Here is an 11,966-nt window from a genome sequence, read left to right as displayed (position 1 = left end):
TGTGTTTGTTTGTGTTTATCAAATAAATAAATTATATAATTATGTATTATTAATTATAGAAATTATATTTGGTATGTATAACATATTTATATAATATTTTTATATTTTATAATATATAAATATACCATATTTGGCTGCATCACATTACTTTTAAATTATACATTTTAAAAATGATATATGTATGTATTATATAAAATATCAAAAGAAAAAATAATCATGTATGAAATAAGTGTATACTTATATAATATGCTTATATATTTCATTATATATTTCATTACATTTGTATGTGTGTGTGTGTAGCAATATTAAACAATATAAATATATAAATAAAAATTACATTATATTATATATTTATATTCTATCTTTTTATTGCGTTATATATCATTTTATCATATCGGTTGTGTCTCTTTTCGTCTTTGCCGGCTGTTCTCTTAAAACCTGATCTGAATTTTTAGCCTTTGTGCGATGGGGAAATGTTTACGACAGAGTCACACACACCGCATGACGCCGCCAGCACAATAAAGACTTAAAGTACTGAAATGATGAGGGCAGCTGCTAAAAATGGCACAGACCTTTTTATCTGTCTGCTGAAGCCTCGACTCGTAAGTGCTGATATTATACAATACGTTTAGCACAAGCTTGCTTTAACTCTTCAGCGTCTCGTTTTGTGCTCTCAGGTGTCTGAACGTGTATTACTGCAGTAAAGACTGTCAGAAGAAGGACTGGTCTCTGCATAAGAAGTTCTGTAAGATGCTCCACAAGGTCTCCATCGACAGGCTGGTGGAGTGGCTCATTCACACAGGTCAGAGGAAACCATGTGTACAGTGGTGGCCAAAATTATTAGAGCACTAGTATTTTCAGCAGCTAAAAAAGGTTTTAAGTCAGTTATTTCTATCTTTTGTTGTAGTGTGTCAGTGGGAAATATCAGTTTACATTTCCAAACATTCATTTTGCCATTAATTGTATTAATCCAGTGAGATTTTGTCTGGCAGCAGCCAGTGCTCCACACAGAGATCTGATCTGATCATCATCCAGTCTGTCTGGAGTAACATGAAGAAACAGAACAAACTGAGACAGACTAAATCCAGAAGAACTGTGGCAACGTCTCCAAGATGCTTCAAGAAACCTACCTGCAAAGCTCCCTGCAAAACTATGCACTAGTGCACCGAGGGCAAAATCTGCTTTAAACACAAAGGACGCTCACACCAAATGTTGATTTAATTTAGCTAATAGAAGTTAATTGATAAAGAAAATCTATTTATGACAATATCTTTGACAGCATCCTCATTTTACAGCATTTTTACACAAGTGCCTAAAACTTTTCACAGTACTGTAGCTTTGCAGGTAGGTTTCTTGAAGCATCTTGGAGACGTTGCCACAGTTCTTCTGGATTTAGTCTGTCTCAGTTTGTTCTGTTTCTTCATGTTACTCCAGACAGACTGGATGATGATCAGATCAGATCTCTGTGTCGAGCACTGGCTGTTGCCAGACAAAATCTCACTGGATTATTACAATTAATGGCAAAATTAATGTTTGGAAATGTAAACTGACACATCACAGCAAAAAATAGAAATAACTGACTTAAAAACATTTTTAGCTGCTGAATATATTAGTGTTCTAATAATTTTGGCCACCACTGGATGTGGTTGGAGTTGTGAGAGGTTGCTAAGTAACGTTCTGTCAATCATGCTGTGCTCCAATAGGAGATCTTCCTTTCCCAACGGAGGCGTGGTCTCAGCCTGCTAAAGACGTAAGGTGTTGGGATGACTGGGTCTCCATGCAAGGAGATCTGACGCCCCGTCTGGACGCAATCCTGTCCGGACAAAACATGACAGACCTCTGGACCAATGCCTGCAGGCCGCGGCCAGAGGAGGCGGAGCTTCGTAAGTCTGTGTGGCGAGTGTGCAGTGAGTTCTTCTCTCGCTCGCTGACGCTGGGCCTCGGGATTCAGATGGCCCGTCTGGACCCGTATTCCCGTCCTCTGACCGTACATCTTGTCGGGGCCGGTCACAACGAGACACTGGGAGCCAGAACCACAGACATGGACGAGCTCGGCCGCATGTTCCCGGGGCACCAGGGGCTGGAGGTGGTGATGGTGGGGCCCGAGGTGGTCCAGGGGCCCATCATGAGGCCCCCGCTGAGGGCGTTTGGACCTCGGGGAAAAGTTTACATCAGTGCTTACAAGGGCCTCTATCATCAATTCTGGGAGGAAGTTGTGGAGAAAGGAGAAGCGGCCAAACCAGATCTAGTGGTCGGATTTCATCCAGGTACAAACAAACGCATGCAAAACATTAACCATACATAAAATTAAAACTATTATATTTTTTGGTAACTGAAATAAAGCTGAAATACAATAAAATATAAGTATTTGATGAAAAACTTGTATAATTGAAATAAGTTCAAAGAATACAAAAAATAAAATAAAACTGAAATTAAAAGCCTATATAAACAATAATAAAACTAAAAATAGTGCATAACAAAATGACCAAAACATTTTTTTTAAATAAATGAAAATAAATGAATGAACTGAAGATACAACATTTGGAGCATTTAACTGTTCACAAGGTGGATTGCCTGGGGGAAGAAACTGTTCTTTTTCCTGGCTGTCCTGGTTTTTGCGGCTCTGAAGCTCTGGCCAGATGGCAAAAGTTCAAAAAGGGGATGGCTTGGATGTGAAGGATCCAGAGTGATTTTCTGAGGCCTTTTCCTCACTCTGATGTATACAGTTCTTGGAGTTCAGAGAACACAATCCGTTCAGCAGTCCGAACCGTTCTCTGTAGTCTTCTGATGTATTATTTTGTAGCTGAGCCAAACCAGACAGTTATTGAAGTTCACAGAACAGACTCGATGGCGGCGGAGTAGAACTGTTTCAGCAGCTCCTGTGGCAGATTGAACTTCCTCAGCTGGCGAAGAAAGTACAACCTTTGTTGGGCCTTTTTGACAATGGAGTCAATGTGAATATCTCACTTCAGGTCCTGAGAGATGGTGGTGCCCAGGAATCTGAATGACTCCACTGCAGTCACAGTGCTGTTCATGATGGTGAGTGGGGGGAGTGCAGGGGGGTTTCTCCTGAAGTCCATGATCATCTCCACAGTTTTGAGCGTGTTGAGCTCCAGGTTATTAAGACTGCACCAGACAGCCAGCTCCTTAACCTCCTGTCTGTAAGCAGACTCGTCACCGTCCTGGATGAGGCCGATCAGTGTGGTGTCGTCTGCAAACTTCAGGAGCTTGACAGAGGGGACTTTAGATGTGCAGTCGTTGGTGTAGAGGGAGAAGAGCAGTGGGGAGAGTACGCAGCCCTGAGGAGCTCCAGTGCTGATGGAGCGGCTGTTTGACGTGGATTTCCCCAGCCTCACTAGCTGTTGCCTATCTGTCAGAAAGCTGTTGATCCACTGACAGATAGAGCTAGGGACAGAGAGCTGGGTTAGTTTGGTCTGGAGGATTGTTGGTATAATGGTGTTGAAGGCCGAACTGAAGTCCACAAACACGATCCTCACATAAGTCCCTGATTTGTCCAGGTGTTGCAGGATGTAATGCAGTCCCATGTTGACTGCATCATCCACAGACCTGTTTGCTCTGTAGGCAAACTGCAGGGGGTCCAGTAAAGGTCCAGTGATGTCCTTCAGAAAAGCCAGAACCAGTTTTTCAAATGACTTCATGGCCACAGATGTTAGAGCCACAGGTTTGTAGTCAGTTTGTAGGGTTTCTTTGGGACGGGGATGATGGTGGAGCGTTTGAAGCATGAAGGGACTTCACACAGCTCCAGTGATCTGTTGAAGATCTGTGTGAAGAAGGGGGCCAGCTGGTCAGCACAGGATTTCAGACAGGCTGGTATCACACCGTCTGGGCCTGGTGCCTTCCTTCTCTTGTTCTTCCTGAAGACCTGGTGCACATCATCTCCACTGATCTGGAGTACAGGAGTGGGGGAGAAGGGTTTTAAATCTACAATAAAACTCATTCAGATCTTGAGCAAGTTGTTGATTCGCCTCAGTGCTGGGGAATGGTGTCTTGTAGTTTGTGATGGCTTTCAGACCTTTCCACACTGAAGCTGGGTCATTGTGAACTGATCTTCCAACTTTTTAGCATAGCTCCTCTTAGCCGCTCTAATCTCCTTATTCAGTGTGGTCCTGGCCTGATTGTACAAGACCCTGTCTCCATTTTCTCCATATTTTAATTAGCTTTTCTTTTTCTATTTTCATTTTTTTAGTTGAAACTAAGTTTTAGTGATTTTTTTATTTTTATTAGTTTTCAAACATTTATCTTTAGCTTTGATTTATATTTATTTCAGTTTTAATTTTGGTAATTGTAGTACTTCAGCTTAAGCTTTTTTTTATTTCATTTTAATGGATTCAGTATATATTGTGACAATTTTTTGATTTTCATTTCATTTCATTTAAAAAAACAAATTTATTCACTTAAAAATTCTGCTTTGATAAAACAGCTAAATATTTCTTTGAAATATTAAATACAATTTAATGGTTTCTAAGCAGTTTTATAAAGTTTATAATAAAGTTATTATAAAACTAAAACTAAAATCTCTACTCCATTTTTTTATTTCAGCTAGTTGTGAAAGCAACTTTTCTCCTTTTTATTTATTTTAACTTTAATTGCTAAAATAACTAAATTAATAAATCAAACTAATAAAACACTATATAGACATTTAAAAAATTCATAAAACTAATAAATATGACAAATACTGTATATAAATAAGAAAATATAAAGGAAAATAAAAATTTTAATATAAATAATAAAATATAAATAAAGTCTGAATCTTAAAATATAATGAAAACAATTAATAAAAACGATAGAAAAATAAAAAATAAAACTAATAAATATGACAAATATATAAATAAGAAAATATATAAATAAAGTGTCATTTAAAATATGAATGAAAACAATTAATAAAAATATATAGACATTAAAAAATTTATAAAGCTAATAAATATGAATAAATGACAAACTTTAAAATGAAAATGAAAATAAATAAACAAAAAAAATAAAGAAAAGTCTAATTACAGAAAATATATAAATAAAAAATATATAAATAAAGTCTAATTAAAAATATTAATGAAAACTATAATAGTATATCAATGATACTAAAATTTCATTGATCTTGGAGCTTGCTTTTCATCCAAACAAGGTTCAAACTGCTGAAAACCTTCACGCACAAACACAATGCAAACGCACACAGCTCCATCATTCTCCCCCTGAGGCGAGACCCGTTACAGCACCGCTGTTTCTCTGGGTCCCTGAGTGCTTAAATCTCCTCACATCCAAACACACATGACCACACTTCTAATCTGGGAAGAGGGATATACACGCTATCAATCACAAAGTGGAGACAAACAAACAAAGAGTGAGATTATCCATCTGAACTCTCTTTGTGTGTGATCTGATGATCTGCAGCTGTCAGCTTCTGTCCTCTCTTTCTCGCTGTCTTTGTGAGCTGATGAGCCGGTTTTGTTGTTTGTGGTCTGGTTCAGGGTTCCACGCGTCTCAGGGTTTAGGAGAGGGCTGGCTGCCCACGTTACTGCTGCTCAGAGACTATAACATCCCATCCATCTTCACCATGTACAAGTAAGTGCCACTCAGTCAATACTCAGTGTAAGCGTTTACATGCCATATCCCAGGCTTCTGAACTGAGAATGACTTGGAGAATAAATTCAGTTGCTCAGTTTGATTCACTTTTTATATTCTTATTTGTGTGTGTGTGTGTGTGTGTGTGTGTGTGTGTGTATATAATTGTGTGTGTATATAATAATAAATTATATAAATGTTATTATGTTTGTGTGTGTATTTATTTATTTATTTATTTAATATTTAATTTTTACATATTCTGTTCTTTTCTATTCCATTTTTATATATTTTTTGTATTTTTTATATATAACATTTTGTGTACATATTGTATTTTTATATATGATTTATTTATTTTTATATTTTGATACAATAAATGATAAATGTTATATATTTATATACAGTATATTTTATTGCATTTTTATTTATTATTGTTATTTTACAACATTACATAATAATAAAATAAATAATACATTAGTAGACCTTGGTGTCAAAGTTATGAGTTTGAAATGCATTAAATATGTATGCCTTTAAATGCCAGTCACTTTGCCAAATGCATACATTTCTTTATTTGCTTGTTTTTGTGTTATTTATTTATTATTTTGGATTAATACAATTCCTTTGTGTTGATTTTATTTGATTGTTATATTTACGATTGTTGTATTTATTCATTCATTGTTTGTTTGTTTGTGTTGGATTAATGAAATTCCTCAGTGTTGATTTGATTTGAATCACAATTAATCGGAAATTCCTCTTCTTGATGTTCCAATGCAAATTTCACCAATTAAAACCCAACCCTAGCAGCCAAACACAGTCACAGGTTCCAGGATGATTGGTTCCCTCCAGTGTCGCTCATTCATTCTCTGCTGTGTCTCTGTGTTGCAGCGATGCTGAGCTCCAGTATTCCCTGCAGATCCTCATAGAGCTGGAGATGGACGTTAAAGACACCGGACCCAATCCCTTCAGCTCCCAGAAACCCGAGCAGGTCCAGTCCAACCCAAACAAAGCCCCCAGTTACTGCAACGCCTTTTATATTTACTTTCAGGGTCTGCTGGAGACACAACAGGAGGAGTAGACTCACAGACCTTCCCTTTCATTCACTTAGAAACCAGCTGAAAACCCTACAAATTAATAACCCCCTGATTGTCACTTGCTATTACAGTTTAATAATTAGTTAAGAAATAAACGTTTCACGTAAAACTGCTGTTAAACAGTTGCTTGCAACACAATTTAGTGAACATTTAGCGCCCCCTAATGCCGACATCTGCCATGACATTTTCTTTATTCGCTCTTTAAAAGTTTTATATTATATTATATTATATTATATGTGAACCTGGACTACAAAACCAGTCATAAGGGTAATTTTTTTGATACTGAGATTTATACATCATCTGAAAGCTGAATAAGTCATCTTTCCATTGATGTATGGTTTGTTATGATCGGACAATATTTGTCTGAGATACAACTATTTGAGAATCTGGAATCTGAGGGTGCAAAAAATAAAAAATATTGAGTAAATCTCCTTTAAAGTTGTTCAAATGAAGTACTTAGCAATGCATATTACTAATCAAAAATGAAGTTTTGATATAGGAAATTTACAAAATATCTTCATGGTGTTACGAGTCTGTCTGTCCTTCTCCAATCACACCGCACGCCCTCACCTGGAATCACCTGTGTATTAATTCAAGCCACCGGCACCTCATCAGCACCTAATCACCCCAGCACTAATTAAACACACACCCCACTCCAGTCAGTTGTCGGATCTCCTTTACACAAAGTGGACTCTCATAGCTCTTCGCTGCGACTTACCTGTAAGACTACTTACCTCTTGCTCCTCTCCATCGCCTGTCTTCCTCCATCCATCCGTCATTGTCCTTCGTTTCCACCGTCATCCTGGGGTGTGTGTTGCTTTCATGAGTTCCTGGCAAGATACAACATCTTTCAGTAAATCCTTTCTGCATCTGATTCAAGTATCAAGTCTCAACATACCTTCATCTGCCTTATTACCTCTGTTTTATCAATAAACACCCTGCATTGTGCACTAATCATTGCTACTACCGTAACACATGGAACATGATCTTTACTTAATACCCTAATCATTTTTGGAGTGAAAGAAATAGCCTATTGATAATTGTGTCCCATAGAATGTAGCCTATTGTTGGCTATTGCTACCAGTGCTACTTATGACTGTTTTTGTGGTCCAGGTTCAAATTTTATAAATCTTCATAATCTTTTTATTTATTTTTTAAACCAAAAGGTCTATTTTGATCCCTTAGTCAGAGCTCGTGCCAGATTTTTTTGATTCTCTGTATGTTTTAGCTTCACTTGAGTGATTAATATGGAAGAAGCTTTATGAGGCTAATAAAAACATTTATATAAGCCAATAAAAAATGCGTCTATTTTTCTATAGGGCCTATTATTTATTTATTATAGGCTACATTGCTGAAGCTCAAACAATACAGTATGGTGGGGAAAAATGTAAGCATGTCTTGCAGTGTAAGTCAAGAGTTTGCTGCCAAATGCAAACCGCCTAAATAAATTTATTTCTATTTAATGGTGTTGGATACTTTTTTTGGGGGGGGGGTGGTCCATGTCATTTTTTTATGAATGTCTCTGTTTTTGTAAACCCCACTGTGGGTCAGAAGTTGCTGGTCTCCACGTGAACATGTAGACGCCTGAGAACCTCACACAGAAGCCTCGAGAAAAGCTGCGCTCTGTATAAAACCCCATCACCCGAGAGACACCCGCAAGAACAGCTGTTCAGTCTCACTGCATCTAACATGTAAGATCCAGCTTTATACCTACTCTTGCGCTCTTATTTTACTGAGAATAAAGAACGCTTTACTGTAAGGCAGATGACATCACGTGATCCAATCTGGATTCGTTCTGTTTACGTTATGCTCATTGACGCAAACTTTTTAATTAAGCAGATATAGCTGAAAGTTATTAATATATCATTATTATTTATTTAGTGAGTTTAACGTTTAAAAGTAGTTTGCTATTCCTTTATTTGTTCAGGATATTTATTTATTGGCCTTTGTTCCCTGCTAAAAAACAACAACAGAAATTCTAATGGCATACCATTACAAACCATCAGCTTTTAACTATTAAACTATTAGCTTTTCCGTAGTGTGGATTCCATTAGGATTTAGTAGTTTTAACAAGCCACCAATAGAAGGTGACTAAGAGACCAATAGACACCATTACAGTTTTCATTAAAACCAATACAGTTCCCATTATAACCAATAAAACCATTACAAAATCTGTGATGGTTTCTATTGTTTTTTTCAGCAGGGTTTAATAGGCGCTCATTTAGGCTGTGTGTCTTATAACCCCAGTAGTGTCAGCTGTCTCGCTGCATGCTGGGTGCTGTATTTTGAGAGGGGATATAAATATCCCAGCAGCTGTCTGTGCTTCTGTTCATTCACTCCGGCCTCATGAAGGCTCTCAATTATTGCTTAGTAATTCAATCAAGTACAGTACAATCTGCTGTTTAGCTACTGCATTAATACCCGAGTTCCTGTTTTTCCACGCTGCTTCATTCTCATGTCATTTTTAGCAATCATTAAAAGAGTAAGAGTGACTAAGCAGGGGGTTTGTGGGGCCAAAATGAGGCCCAATCATGAGACCAAGAATAGACTAGCACTAAAACATCACTCTCAAAATCAAATTAAATGTTCTTTATTCATAAACAGTCTTGCTCTTTGCAATAACTCTAGCAGCAATAGTAACTATACTATTAGAAAAGTACTTTCTAATGGCGAACTCTAAGTTTATGGTGAACTCTATAGGCCCAAAAACATCTAAAATTGAGTGTTTGATTTCTAAATTTCTCCAATGTTTCGTGCTCTCCAATAATTCAAAGCACAAAGCAAACTCGTGTTTATCGTCTTACTGCATGTGAATCTGTATTTAATGTTGTCTCTGTCTTTTATTTGATATTGCATGGTTTTGTGTCATGTTTTTGAGCATTACACAACCTGTCCATGCTTGTGCCAAAAAAACTAATGGAATTGATTGGATCACACATTAAAAAAAACTAAAGATAAGATGTTTTTAAAAGTGTCTTCTGCTCACCAATGCTGTCTTTATTTGATCAAAAATGCATTAAAACTGTGATATAGTGAAATATTAAAATAGCTGTTTTCTATGTGAATATATTGTAAAAAGTAAAAGCATCATTACTGCAGTCTTCAGAGTCACATGATCTTCAGAAATCATTCTAATATACTGATTTACTGCTCAAGACACATTTCTGATTATTAGCAATGTTGAAAACAGTTATGCTTCTTCATATCTTCGTGGAAACTGATACATTTGTTTTTTCAGCATTCTTTAATGGATAGAAAGTAAGCAATTACACGCCAACATTCACTATGTTTCTTTTCATGGACTGCTGGAGGTGAAAGAGGAGGAAGAACAGAACTAACGCTTCATATTTGAACTCAACTTTAACCTCAATAAAGATAATGCTAGTGGCTGCAGAAGAAGTGTATTTGTTGAATAAGTGTTTATGTTACATTTTTCAATGCAGATAAGAAAAATGAATGAAGTGATGTGAAAATATGGGATCAATTAATTTAATTTATTCAAATAGACCTGTAATATTGTTTAAATGTCCAGCTGCTATGTGTATGAATTGATTTCTGCAGCTGCATTTATATTTTACCTCATTGATTCAGTTTGCCTTACGTCCTACAGCGTTTATGCAAAATCATTCAAATATACTGATAAATCAAAATGTCGTTTTAAGATTAACCAAAGACTATAGACAGATAAAAGGGACTGTGGACAAACTCATCTTAGCATACAATGATACAGTTCAAACATAACTGCATTTATTTTACTATCAATTGTTTTCAACTGTCAGGAGCTTGAAATATATATATTTTTATTATTGTGGAAACACTAGTCTATTATCAAGTTATGGAAGTCTGTCAAACTCGCAGTATTCTTTTATTAAAATATTAATTTATGATTATGATTTTTTTCAAGGATGAAAAAATATTTTATTAAATAAGTAATTTACATTTTAGTCTGTTCCGCTTCCGCCCTTTGTTTTGCCGCTAGCTAGCGCTGTGACGTAATTGTGACGTCGGCTCTAAAAGGGGTCTATGAAGCAAAACTACTCGAGTTTGTCAAATTTAGTCATTTTGAATCGAATATACTATCACTGATTGGATATCATTAAATTCATTACTGAATGTTAACAAAATAGGCATACGAGTGAATGTAATGTGATAATCTTGTAAATATTATCTTCTTTATTATCCTTTACTCCTTTAATTCGCTTTAATTATTAAATTCCTTTAAATAAAAATACCCCCTTCCCCACAGAATCGGTTTGGTCCCTTCAGTGTTCAAGACATGGTTACTGCTTTACATTCATGCAATGTTTGTTGGACGTCTGATACAGTAACTCTACCTTTTTTTACAAAGTACAATCAAAGTCCAAATGAGGTCTGCGAGGTAAAGCCCCAAGTTCACATATGTCAGGATTGTGACCAAATTAAGATCATGAAAGCGATAATCGAGGGTTTTGGAGTCTCTTTTATAGTTTTTATAGCCAAACACAGGCCAAAGGATGGCAGCAGAGACGTACAGAGCGACAGCGACGACGTCAAGCACCAACTCCAACTTATTGAGATTGCAGCATCGCAGCAGATCCACGCACTTCTGCAGGTGTGACGGGATCACCACCACGGTTGGAAGGAAACACACCACGTAGACCAGAATGCACCAGATCAAACCGACAGGCCGGAACCATTTTTCCACTCCTTTGAAGTAGCTGTATACCGCGGTAAAGATGAGGCATGCTACAAATGCCTGGCTGAAGCGCAGGATGCCTTGTACGTTGGACAGATAACCTGCAGGACACTTGAGTTTTAACATCACGGTATCGACCACATATACGCCGAACGCCAAGATGGAGGCGATGGCGCAGATAATGTCTGCGATGCATGTTGCGCACACAAAGATGGTGCAGTAGATGAGACATGCAGACAAAAGCATGAGGGACGACAGAAGGTTCAATCCGCAGGAGAGATCATTCCAAGAGTGCTTCAACACAAGGAGCTCGATCACTTTATCCACCAGGCACTTCTCTATAACAAAGACCACCACAGCCACGATGAGTCCGAATACCCACACAAACTCACACCAGATCCCATACGGACTGGACATGGGGCCACGAAACATCGGGATGATCAGAGCCAAAGCGCAGAACGCCATCTCGAGAATCCGGAAACTTTGAGAGAGACTCAGTCCGAACAACATTGTTCTTCGTCTGATGCCAGAGAAGTGTGAGCTGTGCTCAAGTGGACCGTTACTCCACATTGCATGATTTACATATACACTGCCGATAAAGTCTTTACACACACCATAAACTTTCA

The 11,966-nt window shown here is 37.2% G+C and overlaps 2 protein-coding genes and 1 gene segment (V, D, J or C); 1 reads left to right on the top strand and 2 right to left on the bottom strand.

Annotated features, from left to right (window-relative positions):
• Window positions 1–8,126, top strand: part of LOC306863427 (putative protein MSS51 homolog, mitochondrial) — a gene marked incomplete at its 5' end in the record, with an annotated part of 10,772 nt that extends 2,646 nt beyond the window's left edge. The window contains 4 exons of the mRNA XM_079406757.1: window positions 678–802; window positions 1,704–2,267; window positions 5,484–5,577; window positions 6,460–8,126. Coding sequence (XP_079262883.1) covers window positions 678–802; window positions 1,704–2,267; window positions 5,484–5,577; window positions 6,460–6,649 — 973 coding nt within the window. The 3' untranslated portion in view covers window positions 6,650–8,126. The remainder of the gene's footprint in view (window positions 1–677; window positions 803–1,703; window positions 2,268–5,483; window positions 5,578–6,459) is intronic.
• LOC306863410 (Ig kappa chain V-III region MOPC 63-like) overlaps window positions 1–11,966 on the bottom strand; it is a 773,265-nt gene that overhangs the window by 537,741 nt on the left and 223,558 nt on the right.
• On the bottom strand, window positions 10,996–11,910 carry LOC306863249 (myeloid-associated differentiation marker-like protein 2; the record flags this gene model as incomplete). Its single annotated transcript, XM_079406500.1, has 1 exon — window positions 10,996–11,910. One exon carries the CDS (start codon window positions 11,908–11,910, stop codon window positions 10,996–10,998), a length of 915 nt encoding a protein of 304 aa, XP_079262626.1.

The sequence above is a fragment of the Barbus barbus genome (genome assembly GCF_936440315.1).
Source record: "Barbus barbus genome assembly, chromosome: 44".
Classification (NCBI taxonomy): domain Eukaryota; kingdom Metazoa; phylum Chordata; class Actinopteri; order Cypriniformes; family Cyprinidae; genus Barbus; species Barbus barbus.
This window is presented reverse-complemented; position numbering and strand designations above follow the sequence as displayed.